At 36.3% G+C, this 22,264-nt stretch overlaps 3 protein-coding genes across 3 annotated transcripts; 2 read left to right on the forward strand and 1 right to left on the reverse strand.

The window, feature by feature from the left end:
- Positions 1-5,299: 5,299 nt before the first annotated feature.
- LOC126679964 (cystinosin homolog) lies at positions 5,300-9,222 on the forward strand. The gene is made up of 8 exons (XM_050374990.2): positions 5,300-5,476; positions 5,553-5,685; positions 6,819-6,908; positions 6,986-7,110; positions 8,091-8,133; positions 8,471-8,588; positions 8,666-8,715; positions 8,889-9,222. The coding sequence occupies exons 1-8, from the start codon at positions 5,358-5,360 to the stop codon at positions 9,033-9,035; spliced, it is 825 nt and encodes a 274-aa protein (XP_050230947.1). The 5' UTR covers positions 5,300-5,357; the 3' UTR covers positions 9,036-9,222.
- Positions 9,223-10,535: 1,313 nt separating this feature from the next.
- Positions 10,536-11,219, forward strand: LOC126679966 (uncharacterized). Its single transcript, XM_050374992.2, has one exon. The coding sequence runs from the start codon at positions 10,578-10,580 to the stop codon at positions 10,932-10,934; it is 357 nt and encodes a 118-aa protein (XP_050230949.1). The 5' UTR covers positions 10,536-10,577; the 3' UTR covers positions 10,935-11,219.
- Positions 11,220-20,674: 9,455 nt separating this feature from the next.
- On the reverse strand, positions 20,675-21,142 carry LOC126681913 (uncharacterized). Its single transcript, XM_050377469.1, has one exon. It carries the CDS (start codon positions 21,140-21,142, stop codon positions 20,675-20,677), a length of 468 nt encoding a protein of 155 aa, XP_050233426.1.
- Positions 21,143-22,264: the final 1,122 nt, after the last annotated feature.

The raw sequence follows: 22,264 nt of genomic DNA on the forward strand, positions 1-22,264 counted from the left end.
AGTTGAGGGATTAAAAGCTTTAATGAGTCAAGATATTAGTAATAACTTGATGGAGGAGGTTCGTATTGATGGATACAATGATCTAATTTCTATCCTACAATTTGCATATGATACTCTAATATTTATTCCTCAAGATTTGGATATGATATAAAGAATATGTTGCGAGTTATTCGTTGTTTTGAGTTGGTTGCAGGCCTTTCAATTAATTACCAGAAGAGTTCTATTTTGGACATTAATGTCGATGATAATTCCCTTTTAGCTACTTCGAGTATTCTGAGTTATTCTATAGGCCATTTTCCTATCACCTATTTCGACCTTCCCCTCTCAAATAAGCATATATGTGTCTCTCTGTGGAAACCTGTGGTGGCTAAATTTACAGATCAATTAGCTCTCTCGAAGGGTAATTTGCTTTCTCTTGCAGGTAGACTTATTTTAATTAGAGTTGTGTTAAATAGTCTTCATGTGTACTTTAAGGGTTCTTTAGTTATTCCACATCAATTATTTTCATTCTTGATCGTTGTATGAAACGATACATTTGGTGGGGTAAGCCTGCTGGTAAGGGTACTTGCAAGGTGTTTTGGGCTAGTGTTTGCCTTCCTTTTGATTTAAAGATAGTTTAAATTTGATCCATTTTAAATTAAAAAATCAAGTCTAGTCTGCAAATGGTTATGGAAACTTCTATTAGATAATAGTTCTATTTGTTTTTGTGTGGTTATTAATAGTTGCTCAATTCAGTCCTAGCATGATTTGGAAATTTGTAATGTCCAACTCGTATCGCATCTTTGGAAAGCTATCCACAAGGTTTGTATCTCTAATTCTCAAATTTGGTTGTTATTCAATCAAAATATTTCGGCCAATTTAGGAAGGATGCCTCGGTTAGCTTTTGCTTGGATATTTGGTTGAATGATTCCGATTAGCTACTCGTTTCAGTCGCATTTATAATCTTTCGAGGAACGACTCTGAAACTGTTTGGCGGCTGCATTCTACTTGTCATTAGGTCATGTAGGGAAACTCCTCAGCTCAATAGTTTCGGCTGCATATTTTCAATTGGATGTATAGGCTGCATGTGGGGGAGAAGTAGTAGCTCGACTTCCTTTTCCAGGAAATTACAAACTTACAACTTTCTAAAAGCAGACCAGATGAGTTTTGTTGGAGGGGTAAGGAAATATTTTTTCAGACTCAGAGATATTTCTCTTTTATTGCAACAACAAATTCTGTCAATGGTAACTTATTTGTGAGGTAATTTTTCCCTTACTGTAATTTGGAAATTTCCTAGAGTTTTCAATTTTTTAGTTGGCCTATTGCTAGAGATAGAATTTTCTCAAACGCTTCATTGATTGCTTTAGGTATCTTGAATTCAAATCAAATTGGGTGTTCGGTTTGCAATTGGGATGAAACAAGTATTCATATTATTAGTCATTGTTCTTTTGTTCGGAAATTTTTGTGTTATATTTTGGCTAAGTGTGATATTGTCTGGGTTTCTCCATCTTTGATCCAGCTCTTTTATGATTTAGGGACTTCATTCGCGCATTCTTCTCACAATGAATTATGGCATTTTATTTTGATTTTCAGCATTTGAGAGCTTTGGAAAGGTCGCAACAACATGGCGTTTAATGATTTTTTTGGTTTTTTACGAGTTTCTAGCCTATTTATGTATTTGCAAGGTAGTTCAGTTTTTTTTTCTGCTTTTCACCAGCATTTCCCCAATTCAGAAAACAATGTTTTTAGATATTTGGATATTTTTATAATCCTTTGATTGATCATTTATTTGGGTAGTTTACATTCCACTCCTTGTTTGTGCTTAATCTAAAGGCTTAATGACTCAAAAGCCCCCATCTTTAATTTTTTTTCAATTGCACCCTGACGTAGGAAAATTTTCTCAGAACCCCCCCCCCCCCCCCCCCCCCATTTAGATTTTTTTTCAATTGTACCCCAAAGTATTAAATTGACCTCTTTTCACATGAAAAAATTTAAAATAATTTTTTATTATTAATCTATATTATAATTAAACACTAATATTATTAATAATGTAAAAAATCATTCTTCCTAAAATTATATCAAATAACTTTTTAAAATCAAAACCATAAAAATTTCCAATTTAGGGTATAATTGAAAAATAATCTAAAGATGGGGGGGGGGGGGGGGGGTTTGATAAGATTTTCCCACGTCAGGATACAATTGGAATGGAATGTAAAAGTGAGAGGTCTTTGGAAGAGTTTTCCAACGTCGGGGTGCAATTGAAAAAAAGTTTAAAAGTGGAGGGCATTAGACCTAACCTAAATTACATTTATCTTAAAAAAAAGTTAAAATTATTCATTCCTATTCGCTTATTATTTTGGCTAACATGAAGTCCCGTTCTTTCACCCATGCATTGCATTTATATTTACTCATCTAGTATGATTTTTCTTGAATAAAATATTTGATCCTAAATTTCATGTGTTATTGTTTGGTGTGTATATTTTTATGAAATTTTGATTTTTTTATATAGATACGTGAATTATCTAAAAAAATTCAGCAATTGTTGGACTTTTAGATTCAAATATTACAAGATTTAAGGTTTTGAAGTTTAATGAAAATATATTCACAAATGAAACAAATTAAATATTTATAAACATATATAGACGATATTCAGAATCTTTTCGATCTATTAACACTGTCAAGATCTCTATGTAATCTATATATTATTTGTTTTATGTATCTTTATTTTTTATGAACGTTAGGTTCAATTTGTGGTTCTTGATTTTTAATATTTAATTTATTTAATGTATTTTATTTTATTTTAATATGATCTATAATTTAATAAAAAAAATCCGGAATTCATTAATCGGAAACCTAAAAGAAGATAGGAGGGATAGACTAGTCTTGAATGTAGTCGCAAACTCCGTCCCAGTTCATGCCTTAATGGGTCTTGAGTGGCGACAAATATCGCCATTTTTATTGCTCACATACACTAACCTCTTCAATTGGTCAATCTATAATTTCACAGTGACGTATTTGACTTTTCAAAACCTGAAAATGCAATACCTTCTACTATTATTTATCTCCTCTATCAAATGTTTTTGTATTGTCAAAAATAAAATAAATATAACCCCAAGACGTAAATGAGTTGGTAAGGCGCTCTTCTAGTTTAAGTGAGGTCGCGGGTTCGAACCGTACTCATGTATGCAGCCGTTTAAAACTTGGGGCCAGAGCTTTGCCTCCCGCAAAGGACCTACCCGGCTCGAGTGGGGATTAGTCTGAATGTGGAAGGTTTAAAGGTGCCGTTTTATAGTTGGAACCCGTTCAGGACACCTCATGATCAGATAAAAAAAAAATATATTAAGTTTTATTTAGTAAATTATGCAAGAAGCTTAATTTTCACAACATTTTTAAAAAATAATAAAATTGAGAATATATTAGAGTAATCAAATTTGAATTACACTATTTTTGTTTGGTTTAATGTTTTTAAAAATATTACACTTTTCTGGTTGAGATAAATTATAATAGAACCTTTTAAAAACATAAATTTTGATAATTATTTTTCAATTTTATCACTCGTTTTGTTTGAAAAGAATACCAGAACCTTTTGATTTCTTTCGGTAATAACCGTTTTGTCAATTCTAATAAGTATTTATATTAGATTTGATTAAAACAAAAAATACTATAAAAAATTAATTTCTTTTAATAAATGGAAGATTGGTTAAAATTGAAATATATTTATTGAAAATTAAAACAAAAGTGTTATTGATTTTGCTAGCAAATGTCTAACATTTTTGACATACTAGGTCTTTTTAATTTTGGAAAATTGATTGATAAAATATTATAATAGTTTTATATAGTAATAGTCAATTTCATAAGTAATATCTTTAGTAATTTATGAATTATTCGGAATGATTAAAATAAATTATTTGAGAGAGATTTTTTGGCAGACTCAGTCCACCACGTCATCCATGTATTAGCCTATCACATTATGACCCAATATTAAAATACTGACACTATTGTAATTTTATTTGTTACTTTTTTAAATAGTAATATTACGATGCTATTATTTTAATAATGTGTCATAATGTGATTGTTTAGAGCATCTCCAATGCACTCTCTAAATTTATCAAACTCTTTAATTTAGAGAGTTTCATGCAAAATTTGAAGTCCAATGGACTCTCCATAATTTAAATTTAAAAAAGAGAGTGAGTTTGGCTCTCCACATGTGGAGAGCCAAACTCACTCTCTATTTATCTTTTTAATAAAATTTCAAATTCAAAATATATAGACTATCTTTTTGTTTTTAAAAATATGTGTTTTGATTTTATTTCAATAAAAAAAATTATAGAAATGAGAATAACAATAAAAAAAAGTAAATATATTAATTAAATAAATTAATACTTGTTGAATAAAACATTATATTTAGAGAGTCTATTGGAGTAAAATTAAAAAATATGCTCTTTATATGCAAGATGCTCTCTATTTTATAAAATATGCTCTCTAAAATAGAAATTACTATTGGAGATGCTCTTAGTCTATAAATGACGTGGTGAACTCTACCTAAAAATTTCTCATCATTTGAAATAATATTTAACTCATATTGAAACCAAATTCAATTTTTCATTTCTAAAATAAACATATAGATTAAATTGGATTTTGTAAATTTAAAAATAGTAAATATTTAAGTTACCAACTTAAAAAAAATTAAATATCAGCACTGACTTCAATTATCTTTTTCTCTAAATAGTTAAAATTGAGGAATTATAATTATAAATTAATTAATAACAATAACTATAATTGCAAAATAAAGGATTAATTCTTAAAAAAAGTCACCAACTTTACTTGAAGTTTCATTTTAATCATGATCTTTAAAAGTTGTCATTTAAAGGCACGAACTTTCATATTGTTTCAAATTCATCATTTCAGTGTATTTTTATTGATTAAATTTTTCATTAAACTATTAATGAAAGACTCAAGTTATTAATCAACATCAAATCTTATTATCTTTCAGTTAGAGTATCTAGAATTAGGAATTTTTAGTCAGATAAAATACACCGAATTTTACTTTGGTAATAGATTTGAAGTAAAATGAAAGTTCATGTCTTTAAATGACAACTTTTAGATGTTATGATTAAAATAAAACTTCTTGTAAAATTCTTGTTTTTTTAGGAATTAATCAAAAATAAAATAATGGAAAATAAGGTGATAAAAATATAGAACCAGCCAAACGTGCAATCTATCTACAGGCGAACGTCACCATAGATCAGATTGACCAACTAAAATCAGTGGTCCCACACTAAAAATTAACGATAGAGATTCAATTGTGCTGCTCACTTATTTTCTAACGCTCATTTCTTCTTGTCCAGCAAAATTGGAAACACACAGAGAGAAAAAAAATGGCGACATGGAATTCAATTCCACTGGAAATCACATATCAAACATTGGGTTGGATCGCTTTCTTTTCTTGGTCTATCAGTTTCTACCCACAAGTCATCTTGAATTTTCGTCGCAAAAGGTCTTTACTTTTCTTTTAAATTCTTTCATTTCATCACACAGTTCGTTAACTCGTTTTGTTTTGTGTGTTTTGACAGTGTGGTGGGATTGAATTTTGATTTTGTGGTGTTGAATTTGACAAAGCACTCCTCTTATTTGATTTACAATGCTTCTCTTTACTTTAGCTCTGCTATTCAGCAACAGTATTTTCAGAAATTTGGCTTTGGACAGGTTTGTTCTCTTTGCTTTACATACAAATTATTACCAGTTGTCTAACCTTAGTTATCTGGTCGTCATGATCGCGGGTTTAAATCCGAGCTACGTGCTTTCCAATAATTATGGGGTCATTGGTACCGGACTGTTGGCCGTTATAGTCCGGATTTGCCAGATATATGGACTTGCGAGCGGTCCATATTCTTGCGTTGGACAATGATCTCGAGCTTGTTCTTGGGAGAGTGAGTCCTCGTTATCTAACAAAAGAAATTATTGCTAGTTTTTGGTGAATATTGAACTAGAAACAGCGAGTATATTTATTTATTATCACAGTTAAAAATCTTTTATCTATTTATCTGTTTTAGCTGCGATTTTTTCAAGTTGATCTGCGCATTTACAACTTGAAGGAGATGAAAATGTTCATAATTGGGGATCACTCACAATTATGGGTGCATGTTGTGGAACTCATAGGATAATTTTTTTTTTTTCTTTCTTGGATTTATGTTTATGAAAGTTGAGAGAGGTGCAGAAGCTGTATGGCTTTATAACAAACTGAACTTGTTTTATTATAAGGGCTTGATTATTCTGTTTAGTGAAATTTTCTGTGGAATTAGTTTTAGCATGTACATTCACTCCTTTCGGGCTTATTTTGGATCTACAAACAAAGAAAAAAATTCAAAGTATTGATATATACTTTGCTTATTTTATGAAAAAATTATTGGTATTTTTCTAGATTCAATGTATTGGAAATTTATACTAGTTTGATATGCAAATCACGTGCTTAATTTGCCTTTTCTTTGAACTCTATCCATATTGTTGTTGTTTGTCATAACTTTATTTGAATGAACAAGGTTTGAACTTGAGTTGCTTAAATTCGCGATGTTAAATTAAGTATTTAAGTCTCATACTTAGGAAAGTTATACTAAAGAATTGCATGGCAAAATTAATTCCGTTATCACAATAGCTATGAAGCATAAACTTGAAGTCTTGAACTGCTTCAATCAGTTTTACAACAATGCTAAAGGTTTGGTGCTTGCTTAGAAATGCTCCTCACTTGAGTTTTTCGGGAAAAAAAATAGAAAGAAGAATACAGCATTCGGTTAGTCTTCACACGTATTTGTCCTTGAAATTTCTTCTCTTTCATATTTCAGATGATACCTGTTGCTGCAAATGATGTTGCTTTTTCAATACATGCTGTACTGTTAACAGCAGTTACACTCATTCAAATTATAATCTATGATGTAAGTCGTTTGTTTTTATAAATTAATGTTCTCCTTTATTTATTGTATACTGAAGCCTGATTTTTCATTCTAAACAGCGAGGAAATCAAAAGGTCTCTAAGCTTTCTATAGCAATTGTATGTGCCGTGTGGTTAACTGCTGCTATCTGTTTTTTCGTAGCTTTACCTGGCCACTCTTGGTTGTGGCTCATCACCATATTCAAGTAATTTTCTCTTTTATCTCCCATAAATTATGCTTTGTCGTGGTTTTAATTCAAATCAATTATTTGTTCCCTGGTCTAATAACCTGAGCTGTGTTAATCCAAGTATGGGTATCTAGAAGGTCGTTGTCATAATATGTCGGCAATTAGGTTTTATTTGCAAAGCCACGCTAAGGAGAGTTCTTTTCGGCATTATTTCCTTCTAAAGAAATTATTTCACGGCTTCTTAACAATACATAAAGTGAAGATATGTATCTTAAACTTGGAAGTGGATGCCATTTTTATTTATGCACGCACAGCTGAAAGTCCCGGTGGAAGACAGTTTCATAACTTCACTTCGTGATTGAAATCTGAATTTCTCAAGTTCATTGGCTATTTAAAACTCTTATTCTGAATGACCTTCTCTTGTTGCTTTAACTTAGCTGTTATCACAACCATTTTTGCTTTTTCTATTTTTTTTTACCATGTATAATCTATATTTCTTATTGTGCCCAACTCTATGATAACGGAGCTGGAAACTTTATAACTATCAAACTTAACTGTATATATGTTTGTATCTCCTCTTCATGCTCTTATGAAATCCACTTCTTTAAAGTAGTTCAAGTAGGATTCAACTGTTGTTTGTTGGCCCCCTCCCCACAATTCTTTGAAATCTAGTTTTGCCTCTGCCCGGGATGGGAGAAAAGTATGGGCTCTGGAACGAACAATTATGAAAAGGCTAATAGATGCTTTAGATGAATGGAGAAGTGAAGCAAATGGTTCAGGCATTTGCAGATATGCTGCAGGGGAACAAATCATCCTTCTTAGAGACTTATTGTTTACATTATCTCGAGATCAAATTTATAACTTAGTGCTACTTTGTCTTGGAATTTTATCTACCTTCAATTGTATTGCATAATTTCATTCTTTTGCTTGTCAATCAAAGAACATTGATAGAACTTCGGTAGAAATTTATTTCTAATGTTGTATTATTTCTTTTGCAGCTCAATACAAGTTTTCATGACAGTCATCAAGTATATTCCACAGGTTAGAATTGGCCACCCTCACGTTTCACAGGCTAAATAAACCTAATTTGCTACCTATTCTAAAGAAGATGTTTATGGTATCTTTATTCTTTCATCTTAGCCACTGCGGTTTATTCTCTGTTTTTGTGCATATAATCGTCTCTTGCTGCCTGTTAGCTGTTCTGCATGTCAAAACTGAAAATAATCTATATGGCCTGATGAATTATCCTATTCTATGTACCCCATTGATATTTTTAGTATTTCAGTGAACATTTTGCTCTATGATATAGGTAGTGATAAAGTTGGTTATCGGGATGATGTGGCTACTGAAATCTTGTTTATGATTGCTCTGAAATCAGGCAATATTCAACTTTATGAGAAAGAGCACCGACGGCTTTAGCATTGGGAACATTTTGCTTGATTTTGTTGGAGGAGTGACAAATTATGGCCAGATGGCTGTGCAATCAATAGATCAAAGTACGTAATCTCTACCTCAACTATAATCTTGCTATCCAAAACGATCCTTCTTGACTTAACTTCATTGACATCACCAGATTCGTGGGTGAACTTTTACGGCAACATAGGGAAGACACTCTTATCTGTGGTAAGCAACATTTCCTCTGTTTGCTCAATCGATGAGTAACCAAAACTCTTTAATTTCATATTACCATAGTATTTTCTTGATATATCTTTCTTTCTCACTGAACAAAAAATAAATCCACAAACTCGTATGCTATGTTTCTATTGTGCATTAATTTGACCAAATACATTTTGCAGGTCTCCGTGTTCTTTGACCTCCTATTCATGTGTCAACATTATATCTTATACCCTGAAAAGAAAGCACATCCATCTCGGAAGATCAATAACGAAGGTGCAGAGCCACTGATCAAGTCGTCCGATGAAGTGACATCAGAAAATGTGTGAGACTTAGTTTGGCTCTTAATGTAATAAACCAAACACATAATATAGTTTGTGTAATGTAAAGATAGTCCTGTAGTATTTGCTTGTTGTACAATCTCAAACTTTGTATTGTAAATAGCTTTTGTTTCGAGTATAGGCATTTCTCTGACAACATATATTATATTCCAATGCTATCAGAATTACGATGCAAGTAACTTTTATCACTTTCAATCATGAGAATGAAAATGATCCAATTGTTTGGCCTCGCATTTATACTGTCTCAATTTACATTTTCTAAGCCATCATTCAGCTTTGTTTAATCAGAATGTTCCTAAAAAAAAGGGATGAATATACATACCTAAAATCACTTGATGCCTAAAAAGAACTTAAGTCATCATCACTTCACTCTCTTAATCCTCCTCTCAATTAATATTTATGTAATAATTCTTAGATTTTTAGTCAGATTCAGTACCATGGCTAAGGCTGGAGCTGTTCAATGAGACAAGTATCCAGCCCGGTCCTCCCAAACCCACTCCTCTTATGAGTGCAATATTATAAAATAAATTTAATACGTAGCTAAATTTGGCACAATAACGTTTAAAATCCAAACATTTGCGTATTTTATCAATTACGACTAAATTGTTGAACTTTTACTACTATGTCAAATTTAAAGGTGTTTTGTTTATTTGTGTCCAAAACATTGAATTTTATTTTTTAAATCCAAACATTTATATCTTTTATTAAATATGATCAAATAAATTCTAAAAACAATTACTATGAAAATTTTGTTGTAATTGATAAAAAAACTCAAAAATCAGATTAAGAAAAGAAATTTAAAGTTTTAAAAATAATTGCAAAAAATAAAGTTCAAATTGGATATAGTCATAAAAATTTAAAAATTTGATCGTAACGGACGAAAGACACAAAAATTAAGATTTAAAAAATAGTTTAGTTTATAAATTTTATAATAAAATAAAGGTTTAATTACTCAAAAACTCCCCACCTTTATCCCCTTTTGCAAATATACCCTTACGTGGGAATTTCTCCAATTTTACCCTAATTTGCCCTTTTATATTTCATTTGTACTCCAAAACATTAAATTGACCTCTTTTTACTTATAAAAAATTTACAATAATCTTTTACTTTTTATATTATTAATAATATTAGGGTCTAATTGAAATATAGATTAAAAATGAAGGATTATTTTAAACTTTTTTCTAAATTTAGGGTACAACTGAAACATAAAAGGACAAATTAGGATAAAATTGGAGAAATTCTTACGTCGGAGTATATCTATAAAAGGGATTAAAGGTGGATTTTTTTTTGAGTGATTAGGCCTAAAATAAAAGGACGAGATCGATAGACGAGGTATACTTTTCAATTTAAAATGTTGTAAATGAGCTGCCTATCTCTGTATTAACTTGGTCTCCACGTACGTACACCATTGACGAGCCAAAGACAAAGTTGCTTGCTTGCCAAGGCTTATCCCAAATCCAACTCTCTAAATGAAAATCCAACGACTCACAATTTTACTTCATCTTCTTCAACTGCCAAAACTGGTCAACAATGAAGAGAGAGGGACGCCAACACGGGATGGTCAGAACCTGCAGAATCTTGCCATCTCCATTTAATCCAAGCCCTCATACAACATTCATCAACCGCCTGGAATCACCACCCACCGCCGGATTATTCAGCAAGGTCCGGCCAAGACCCACAAACCACTCCAAGTTCACCGGAAAGTGTGGAAAGCCAAGGTGCAACGAGTGCCATATGAACCCATCTTCTAAGTCTAAAGACAAAACTAAAGGTACCCACAAAATGAAGTCCGGTGATGGTTTGTCAAATTTTACATCCATGTCTGGCTTTTCTGCTGCGGGCGTATTGGATCACATTGATGACGTTGATTTTTATGATCATGATTAGGATTATGATTATGATTATGATTATGATTATGATATTGCCGGTTCTTGTTATTCTTGTGATTTGTGCTATGATGGCGATGATATTGCTTGCTCTACTTTTTTAAAAGAGGAGAAATTCTTGATTATGAGACGATGGAGAAGGAGGTGAGGATTTGAGTTATTGCGATTTGCGATGTGGGTTTGGTCAAGTTTTATTAGAAAAAGAAGTGTATGATGGAAGAATTGTGAATCTGATTTCTTTTTTATTAGCCCAATATTTTTTCAATATTCATTGATCCATTCAGCCCCTCCTTCTTGTATATTTTTGTAATAGAATCAATTTATTAAGACAAATAATTAATACAATTATAATTTATTGAAACAATAATGAATATAGTTCGTACGGAAATAGGTCATTACTCAAATTTTTGAATGGATAGTATTTATGTTTGATATTTAAACCTAATCAATATTCAGAGTCACACAGGGTTTTTAGGTTAATTAACCAAAAATAGCTTTAAGTATTAACCCAAACAAAATTAATATCAAATTTAATTCTAAATTAACAACAATTTGAGAATTTACAGGATAAAAGGCACACACATGGCTTAGCTTTTTGATAATTGATTGATTAAATGAATCTTTTTTATAAATAAATGTTCAATTATTTATAGTCATAATAATTTAAAATTCTAATTTAAGTCTAACTCTTATTCCTAAGAGAAAAATATCCTAATGAGACTAAATCTCTTATTTAAACAGTACTTCCATGAGTTTTAATACTCAAATAAACGGCAAATAATCACCCATGGCACCTCAAATTTGGGGTTGCGGGCGCTAAACCCCCTGATGTCTAAAAACGAGCGCTAAACCCCCTAATTTTTGAGGCGGTGCTTACAAAACCTCCTAAGACCAAAAATCGCCTTTTTTTTCGTTTTTTGTCGACGTGGCACCCAATTTCTCGTCCGGACACCAACTGGCGGCGCCTGTCCCCCCTGCATGCATGTCTGACATCTGCTGCGTGTGTAAGAATGTGTCAGTTGACTTTAATGAAAAATAACCGTGGTAAGTTTTTATTTTCTCTCTCTTACTTTTTCTTTTCCCCACTCTTTCCCCCTCACTTCCCCTCACTTCCGTTTCATTTTATTTTCGTTTTAAATATTTTGTCCACTCTTCGTCTTCTTCGTTCATTTTCTTCGCTGACACTGACCTAGGTTTTGCTTCTTTCATATTTTTCTTTCATTCTTTCTCATTTTCCTTGCATTGTTCCCCATTCTTCCTCCATTGTTAAACATTGTTTGTCATTTACACCTTTGTAAAAAATATAAGAAAAATCGCTGAAAAACCTAACTAAAAGAGAACATTACATCTGCAACAAAGAACAAGAAAGTGATTAAGGAAGTAGTTGAAGATTGTTTTGTGATAAAGGTAAGAAATTTAAAGTTACTAGCTATTTGATTTTTTGTGGGTTGATTAGAAATTTTTAACTCCACTAACATGTTGGCAGGTTTTTAGTTTGTGTGGCTGCAAAAAATGAAGAGAAAAGGATTCAGAAGAGGAAAACAAAAAGAAAAGAGTGATTCCAGAAGAGGGACTCCTGAAACTCCTCGGTATGGCTTGATGGATAGTTCCAGCAGCGATGATGTTGTTGAAGGTATGCTTGTAGTCTATTTTATAGGACATTTGTGCTAAGAAATTGGCGGGGGTTGATGACTGTTAAAGTTGATAAATTTGTAGGACCACTTAATTAAGAAACATGTCAAATTGTTTTTTTAGAGATAAATTGGTTGATTGGTTTGGGACCATTTTTTTTGTCTGTATATGCTTTTTAAATAATAGAATATGCTTTGTATGCTTGGTGATTGTGATAGTTGAGTATTTAATATGTCTTTATGTGTTGGAACTGCTGTTTTAGACAATTAAATATTATTGTTTGTGTACTTAATGATGGTTGGTTGGTTGGTTGAATTTAGTGTTGCTTTTTTTTTTTCTGTTTTTCAGTTTCCCCTGCAGATTTAAATTGTTTTACCATCAACTTACACATTGGTGGGGAACTTGGGGAGTGGGGATATCATAACGGGGAAGTGAAGAATAGGGTATTTAACCTTGATGTCATTAGAATGGAAAAGTTTGATAAATGGGTGGCAAAACTGTTACCTAAGAAGCTTATTGACTACCATTGGAAAGAGACAGCCGTAGAATATAACGTGGGGATAAAACCAATTAGCCATGAGGATGATTTTATGGAAATGGCTAGGGCTGGGGCAAAGGCGGGGAGTGTTGAGGTGTACGTTAGGGAGTACTCCGTTGGGGATGTTAGGAAATTAAAGCCTAAGAGAAGTCCTAGTCCTCCCCCTCCATCAGCAGTTTTCTTAGAGGAAATTGAAGAAGCGAAGGACAGTTTCAGTTATCCTAGTCAACACCAGGTGTTGAGTCAGGAAAATTGGGAGAAGCATGGGGATCGGGGCTTCAGAAAAAAGGCGCCAGGTGCGATCAAAATGGTGCAAAGTCAGGGGCCAGGGGTGAAAACTCAAGGGAGCCAGGGGCCATGGTTGAGAACAAGGTCAGCAAGTCAAGGACCACTAATGATTCAAGGTCAATTGGAACCTGAACCCCCCCCCCCCTCCGTACACAGCCGTTGGTGATTCAGAGGTTCGACAGTGGATGAAAAAGACTATGGAAGATCTGATGAGGGCGGGGCCTAGTGAGGGCCAAAATCTAACTGAGAGGTTTGAGGAGGTGCAAAATGAGGGGCTGAACGAGGGGCTAAATGAGGGAGAAAATCAAAATCTGAATGAGGGGCTAAATGAGGAGCTGAACGAGGGGCAGAAAGATGGGGTGAGTGAGGGCCAAATGGAGGGGCCAAACGACGACGAGCATGGGCAGATGGGAATAGATGAGGTTAGTGAGGGGCTTTATGATGGATTACCTGATACTGATGGGATGTGGAACGAAGGGGACCTTGGTGAGGTCAATTAATCAGAGGGGCCCTGCTGGTGATGAGCAATGGGAACCTGAGAGGCCAAGTCAGGTTGAGGACCAGTGGAAAAAATGGGGGAACTTCGATGAGTTGTTAGATGGCCTTTCAGCTGAGCTTCGGGTGCTATTCGAAATGCCCAGTGAAAGAGAGAAGGATGTTCCTGAGGGGGCTATAAATGAAGAGCATAATGTGCCGGAGGCTGGGGCTGTAAATGAAGAACAGAATGTGCAAGAGGAAGGGGGCATGTGGATGCAGAGCAGAATGTGCAAGAGGGGGGGCCTGTGGATGAAGAGCATAATGTGCAAGATGACGGGGGGCATGTGGATGATGCATTTGACCCCGATATTGATGATTACATAGTTGACCCTGATTACGATGTATGGGATGATGACGACGATCTCTTGACAGAGCTGAGATCAACAGACCAACTAGACGGAGAGTCATCAGTTCTAGTCAATGGGGATGAACACGATGTTCAATCAACACAGAGGTCTGGTGGCAGACCAAGGGGTGGTTCACAGCCAAAATTTGGGCCAGGTGGTGTAGAAAGAACCATAAATCCGGATTTGAATGAAGCTGAGTCGGACTATATTGCATCGGATGACAACAACACAGCCTCTGATTCTGATGGTCAAACTGGTACGCGGTTTAACAGGTTTGATGAGCAGGCTGCGAGAGCCAATCCCTCGTTCACTGAAGGAATGTTGTTTGATAATAGGCACCAGTTCAAGATGGCCTGCAGGGAGTGGGGCATAGTCAACATGTATCAAGTTTGGTTCCCCACTAATGAGAAGACGCGGGTTAGGTGCAAGTGCTATGTCAACTGTGGTTTTTTCATCTTCGCTTCAAAACTAAATATGGCAAATCCGGAAGACGAGACATTCCAAGTGAAGACCTTTTTCTTGGAACACACTTGTCCTAAGAGGACAACCAACTTCCACGTCACAAGTGCGTATCTGGCAGATAGTTTTTTGGAGGAGTTCAGAAACAATCCCGACTATAGCCCTGAGCAGTTTAAGGGCAAGATCCAAAGAGAGCTGAAACAGAACATCCCTCTCCAGAAAGCAAGAAGAGCTAAGAGGATGGCATTGAATAAGTTGGAGGGGGATGAAGATGGGCAGTATCAGAAGATGTATGACTACAGGAGGGAGGTCCTTAAAACAAATCCTGGCAGCACTGTCGAGTTTAAAGAGCCGAGAGGGAAATTTCAAGGCATGTATGTCTGTTTTGATGCGATGAAGCAGGCTTTCAGGAATGGCCTTAAGGAGATTGTGTGCCTTGACAGTTGTTGGCTCAAGGGAAAGTATGGGGGTTGTTAGCAAAAATACTAACTTGTAATAATCCGGAAGTACGGAATCGATCCCACGAAGACAAAAGGTTTAAAGTGAACGAACGCGGATTTTGAATTCCAATTCGGAAAGCAACAAACAATTGATTTGGAGTAATAACTACGAACTAATAGTAAGGTAAACAATAATTAATCTATCAATAACAACCAAACAATCAACTATTTAACTTAAAGATTGAAACAATAATAAAGGTAAGTTCAAGGGTTGCTAGCTTAAATTGGTAATATCTTAGAGTCGGGATTGTTGAATGGCGCCGGTTTTGGGTCAAGCTATTCGAAAGCCCTAAGTTCCGCTCTCTCGAGTCTAAAACTAGGAAAATTGCAATGAACTAATCAACCGATAACTAAATTGCCCTAGCATAATTAGTTATCGACTAAACGAGCAAATTACAATTAATCAAGCAAACTTAAAAGACCACCTACTCCCTAAACCGCCCTCGCGTGATTAGGTCCTAGGTTCATGACTAATCAATTCCGTCTAATTAATTGACCCTCGCCTAATTAATTAGACCAAAATCCTAGGTTAATAGATCACACTAACCTAGGCATTAAGAACACATAGCCAAGACAAACACAAGCCAATCACAAACCCAATCCCAATCAACTAACAACCTAAATTAACAACCCCCAAACAAAGAGTTTAGCCAACCATATTTAATCTAACATTAATCACAAGGTAATAACTAATAAGCATAATGGAAATAGGACAGATTACCTTAATTAGAAAGTAGAACACCAACATAAACAAGATAATGAAGATTGAATCATAAAAGCTTGCATTAAAGTGGGTATAAATCCCAAAATCTGGAAATGTATCAAGAACACTAAAACTAGAAATATTCTCTAGAGCAAAAGGAAATTCTCTCTACTTTTAGTTGATTCTTGCAATAATAATGTAATTGACCTAAAAATAGAGATAAAAGGGTTTATATAGTACTCCCAAAAAGGAAATAAAAGACATCCTATTACATGGGTGTTTGGCCAAATAAGGAAGTGGGCCTAAGTCTTGATTCTTCAAAATTCGAAATCTGAGCCCATCATTTACCCCTTGTCTCGATCGAGACATTCATTAAAGAGTGTGTCTCGATCGAGACAAGCTTCTCTAAAAGCTACTGCTCCTTTTCTTGGCCTTGTCTCGATCGAGACACTTCTCCTAGTGTCTGTCTCGATCGAGACAAGCTTCCTTTCTTTCTTGACGATTCTTTCGCTTCCTTTAGCCAAAACCGCTCTAAAACACTCAAATGCCCTAAAAAGGTAAAGCACGTAATAAGGTACTCAATTCATCTTAAAACACTATGAAAATAGCATAAAAGTGCTTTAGAACACCCTAGTAGATAGGAGTATTTTACTCCTATCAAACCTCCTCACACTAAACCTTGCTTGTCCTCAAGCAAGAGATGCATTCAACCCACAACTTACTCTTAGCAACTTGGCAATAATGAACAAGCATCAACAATCAAACTCCACAACAAGAATGCACAAATACAAATGTCTAACATCAACAACTAGAGACAATGCAAACAAATGAGCAATTCAATTGTCATGACATATTCCGAAGGCAAAGAGAATACAATTGCATTAGTCTATGGTCAATCTCGAATAGTCAAGTTATCACCATCATCTACGGGACATGCGAATATTTGGTCAAACAAAAAATTGGGCAAGTTATGGCAAATCAAACATAAGCATTGAACAAAGGCAATAAGATCCTCACAAGGTGTCACTCTATCACACAAGTGTATAAGGAAAAAGTTGAAGCACACAACACACGAAATTCCCATAGGTTTGCTCATAGTCCTAAACTCCACTACTTAGCTCGGTGATTGACAATTATCATGTGGACTTTGCACGGGTTTTAACATGGCCAAGGGTCGGGGTAGGTCAAAGTTGATAATTTAGGCTAAAACTTGACTTGAAACTAGTTATTACATTAACATCGAGCTTTTAGGCTAGCTTGGAATTTTTAGCAAAATTGAACTTCTTTTTTTTCATTCTAACGCCTTTATTTATTTTCTTACTTTCTATTTTTGTATTTTCTTTTCTTTTTTTTTTGTTTTGAAGATTTTTCTTTCTTAGGCGTAGATTTTTGTCTTTGGAGCTCAAGTTCACACTTCTTAATTTTCATCAAGCTAATACCCTCTTCTCTTCACACTAGTTCTCAAGTCAAGTTCGGGTGATCAAAAGTGGAAATTGAAGAACGGATTATGATGCGAATATGGAAATATCAACAAAGGTCTAGGCCCAAAATTGGCTATCTAGAGGTAAAAGGTAAGCTTTACAGTGGTCTCTAGAAATGGTTACACCTAATGCCACACTCATCTAATTATCAATCACTCAACCATGCAATCTCGAATGGACACCGAGCAAATTCTAGTCGGGAAAAGGGTCATTTATACCCTTAAGGTTTGGCTTTAAGATCAAATAAGCCCTCAACGTACAAAAAGGTTCAAATAAGCCCCTAACGTCTTAGAAAATGAACAATCAGGCCCCCGATTTGGACAACCAGGCCCCTAACGTTTCATTTATGCGTCAAAATTAGGGGTCTGGCTGTCAACATTTTAAGACTTTAGGGGCATATTTGAACCTTTCCGGACGTTGAGGGCTTAATTGATCCTGTAGATAAACCATAGGGGCATAAATGACCCTTTTCCCATTCTAGAAATTTCGGACAAAACAACACTCACAATAATCAATTAGGCTCAAAATGCTCAAGAAAAATGTGGTGTTATGCCTTATGCTCAATTCCTATGTTCTCATGCCAAATTATGCCCAAAAGTTGGATAACACATATTTTTCAAAATTACGCACATTATGCATCCGTATTAAGCTAAACTATCATTTTCAAGAATCAACTAAAGGTCAATTTTTTTCCCTATCTCTTCGCAACATGTCATGCCCATCACATTTCATTAAGCAAGCATTAAGAATAGTTGTTTAGGCTAGACAAATGCATTATGACATTTAAGTACAAGAGATAGTAAAAGTTGATGCTACTCAAGATATTGCCAAATTCACTAATCTTCAATAATCAACATTTCAAGCTTGGTACAAGAGTTTAGTGGAGGCGACTCAAACATCCTACGACAACTAGACTCAAAACGACACAAACATAAAGAAAACACACAAACATAAATCAATAAAGATAAAGCGAGATACAATTTCACAACCCTCCTCACACTATTTCTAGCTTAGTCCCTAAAGCATAGAAATATAAAATAAAGCAAGAAATTGTAATGAGAGAGTTAGAAAAAGAAAATCTCGCTAGTCGAAGTCCGGGGTGGCGGGTGATTGAGGTGGGGTGTCGATCCATACGATTCCCGAGCCATTCACATAGTTGCGGAAATTTTCATCTTGGCGGTCCATTTTCGCTCTCAAGCGCTCTTGCTTGTATTCGAGTCTAGCCATTCCACGCCTTTGCGCCGCTTCCATGCGCTCTAACATTAATCGTTGCTCCTCCCAAGCCCGGCGATTTTCCTCCGCCAATTCATTGAAGCGATGGTCATAGGTCGACCATGGGCCCCCCTAGCTTGGGTTCGGGCCCCTCGGGGGCTTGCTCGGGTTGAGATGTACCACCCACTTTCTCCTTTCCTTTCCTCCTCACACGCTCCTTCACCGGCCTAGCAATCGGTCGATCCTCTTCTTGTCCCGCATTTGGAAACTCCGCTCTTAATGCCGTATCGGTTCCATGTCTATTAATCCAACTCGCACGTTTGTAATAGGGGACCACCACACCCTCGTGCACATACGAAGCCGATTTCAAATGATCCATCCCAAGGCGCCTCGGAGTGTGAATTTCCCACGGACTCAAGTCTTCATTCGTGAGGCCGCGATCCCAAGTTTTCAAAAGGTGTAAAATCATCCATCCAAATCCCACTTTCTTCGTTTTGCTAGCCGGAACCTCCAATAACATATGCTTCAAACGGAAAGCGGTGTTGAGCCGAATGTCTTCAATCTCCGGATGCAAAATTGAATTTAAAGCAAGCAAATCCTCCTTCGCCACTTTTGAATACTCATTGCGTCCCATGAACGAATGTCTGTACCACTTTAGGACCACCACAATAGCGGTGTCCTTAACCTCGTTCACCTTGGATGTGTGAGGATCATAGAAGTCCTCATCCGACAATTCCTTCCAAACGGCATCCGCATCAAAATCGTCCGGCATACTAGTCAACCCCGTCTCCCTCATTTCAAATGTCGTCTTCAAAGTATGCGCATCAACATAGTAGTCCTCTCCTCTCATCCGAAACATAAAATCTCCCGGTTCGCCCGCCACTTTAATTTTAGAGAAAACCTCATAAGTTAGTTCCTCCACATAATCATGCGGAATCTCCGCCATGCGACGCAATCCCAAGACATCCAAGTGCCTTTTTACATCCTCTTCAATCCCCAAATCCTTCATAGCCTTCCAATCAATCTTAAATGGCTTGGCAATGCCCCTAGTATGGAGGTTTTCGTACCTCTCCCCCTCCTTTGCCGAGCGGCATTGAAATGGAGTTTCAAAACGTCTTGTTAGAGCCTCGGGAGTGTTTGGTCCGAATACTCTTGCACCGGAGGCGGATTGCTTCCGAGTAGCTCTCTTGGGCCTTGGTTGCTCTTGAGCGGGAGGGTTTGAGCTTGTGGCGGCATTGGTGGGTGCGGTGGAAGCTTCCTTAACGGTCTTACCGGATCGAGCCATAGTGAGAACGGCGAAAAGGGTATCCGAAAACGTACTTTGTTTGAAGTTTGGTGGTGGTTTGGTGGTGGCAATAGGGTGGCCGAATTTCCTTGGAAGAGAGATGAAGAAGCTTTGATTTTGCTAAAAATGGCTAAGATAGATGGAGAAGATGAAGTGGTGGGTGAGCTTTTATGGAAAAATTTTAATTTCAAAATGGAAGCCCAAGATGTTGCCACTTCATCAATCCATGTCTTTTGTGTTTCGCAAGAATGGCTAGGATCGTGCCACCTCATCAATCCATGTGGTTGTGTTTGACAAAATTCATCCTCCCCCTTTAATGATTGTCTCGATCGAGACACCTGGGTTTGGTGTGTGTCTCGATCGAGACATTAGAAGCTGGGAAGCTACTGCCTCGATATCTCCTCTTGTCTCGATCGAGACAATTCTTTTAATGAATGTCTCGATCGAGACATTAGTAGCTGGGAAGCTACTGCCTCGATATCTCCTCTTATCTCGATCGAGACAATTCTTTTAATGAATGTCTCGATCGAGACACCCATTCTTGCAAGGAATTAAATTTTTTTTCATCTTTTTCCTACACAACACAAACAACACACCCGGCATAAGATCGAACAACAAAAATTTAAAATAACAACTAACATACTAAAATTAATTAACTAAGAAAATGAAAAGACAAGGATTAAAAATCGAACCTCTCGGGATTGCCTCCCGAGTGCGCTTGTTTTAAGTCGAAAGCTCGACCGTTCTTTCACATGAGACTCATGAAGGAGGGGCTAGATAGACTTGTTCGCCTATTTGATCCGTCAAAGGTCCCAAGTAGGGCTTGCAACGGTGTCCGTTGACCTTAAACGTTTCCCCCTTTTGGTTTTCCAATTCTAGAGCTCCATGGTCCGCTACATGCCGGATCTTGAAAGGTCTACTCCACCGAGATTTCAATTTTCCGGGGAACAATCTTAACCTTGAATTGTAGAGCAACACAAAGGCTCCTACCTCAAAAGTCTTGGGTGAGATGTGAGCATCATGCCACCTTTTTGTCTTCTCCTTATAAAGCTTAATATTCTCATAAGCATTGAATCGGATTTCATCCAACTCATTGAGTTGTAACATGCGCTTCTCACCCGCCGCCTTGAAATCATAATTCAACTTTTTGATGGCCCAATAAGCCTTGTGCTCTAATTCCACCGGTAACTGACACGCTTTTCCATAGACGATGCAAAAAGGAGACATACCAAGCGGTGTTTTGAAAGCCGTCCGGTATGCCCACAACGCATCATCTAACTTTAAGGACCAATCCTTTCGAGACCCATTCACCGTCTTTTCCAATATTCTTTTCAACTCACGGTTGGACACCTCGACTTGGCCGCTAGTTTGGGGATGATACGGAGTTGCAACTCGATATTGTACGTTGTACTTCTTCATTAAGGCTTCAAATTGCCGGTTGCAAAAATGAGACCCCCTATCGCTTATGATGACTCTTGGTGTACCAAAACGATTCACGAGATGCTTGAGAAAACTTAGGACAACCTTGGCGTCGTTTGTAGGCAAAGCCTCCGCTTCTACCCATTTGGACACGTAATCCACACATACCAAGATGAAAATCTTCCCGTGAGACATTGGAAAGGGCCCCATGAAGTCTATCCCCCAAACATCAAATATCTCCACTTCTTGAATGGAGGTCAATGGCATCTCATTCCGTTTTGAAATGTTGCCAACCCTTTGGCAACGGTCACAATGCCCCACAAAGTCCTTGGCATCACGAAATAGGGTCGGCCAAAAGAAACCACTCTCAAGAACCCTTGCGGCGGTTCTAGATGACCCATAGTGCCCGACATAATCCGCTTCATGACAATGGCTCAAGATTGGCATCATTTCCTTCAATGGCACGCACCTCCGAATCATCCCATCCCCACATACCTTGAATAGGTAGGGTTCATCCAACAAAAATCGTTTCACATCGCTCAAAAATTTCTTCCTTTGATGATGGGATAGATCCGGAGGCATGATATTCGAAGATAGGTAGTTTGCAATATCCGCATACCAAGGTGTATCAACTTCCGAGATCACCATCAACATTTCATCCGGGAATTGCTCATTAATTTCCACTCCAATTGGGATTGCTTCCAGGTTCTCAAGCCTTGATAGATGGTCCGCAACCACATTTTCCGTTCCTTTTTTATCCCGGATTTCAATATCAAATTCTTGCATCAATAGGATCCACCGGATTAGGCGAGGCTTTGCATCTTGCTTGGCAAAGAGATGCCTCAATGCCGCGTGATCAGTAAAAACAATAGTCTTGGCCCCAAGTAGATAAGACCGGAATTTATCAAGAGAAAAAACCACGGCGAGCAT

Source organism: Mercurialis annua, linkage group LG5, assembly GCF_937616625.2.
Source record: "Mercurialis annua linkage group LG5, ddMerAnnu1.2, whole genome shotgun sequence".
NCBI lineage: Eukaryota > Viridiplantae > Streptophyta > Magnoliopsida > Malpighiales > Euphorbiaceae > Mercurialis > Mercurialis annua.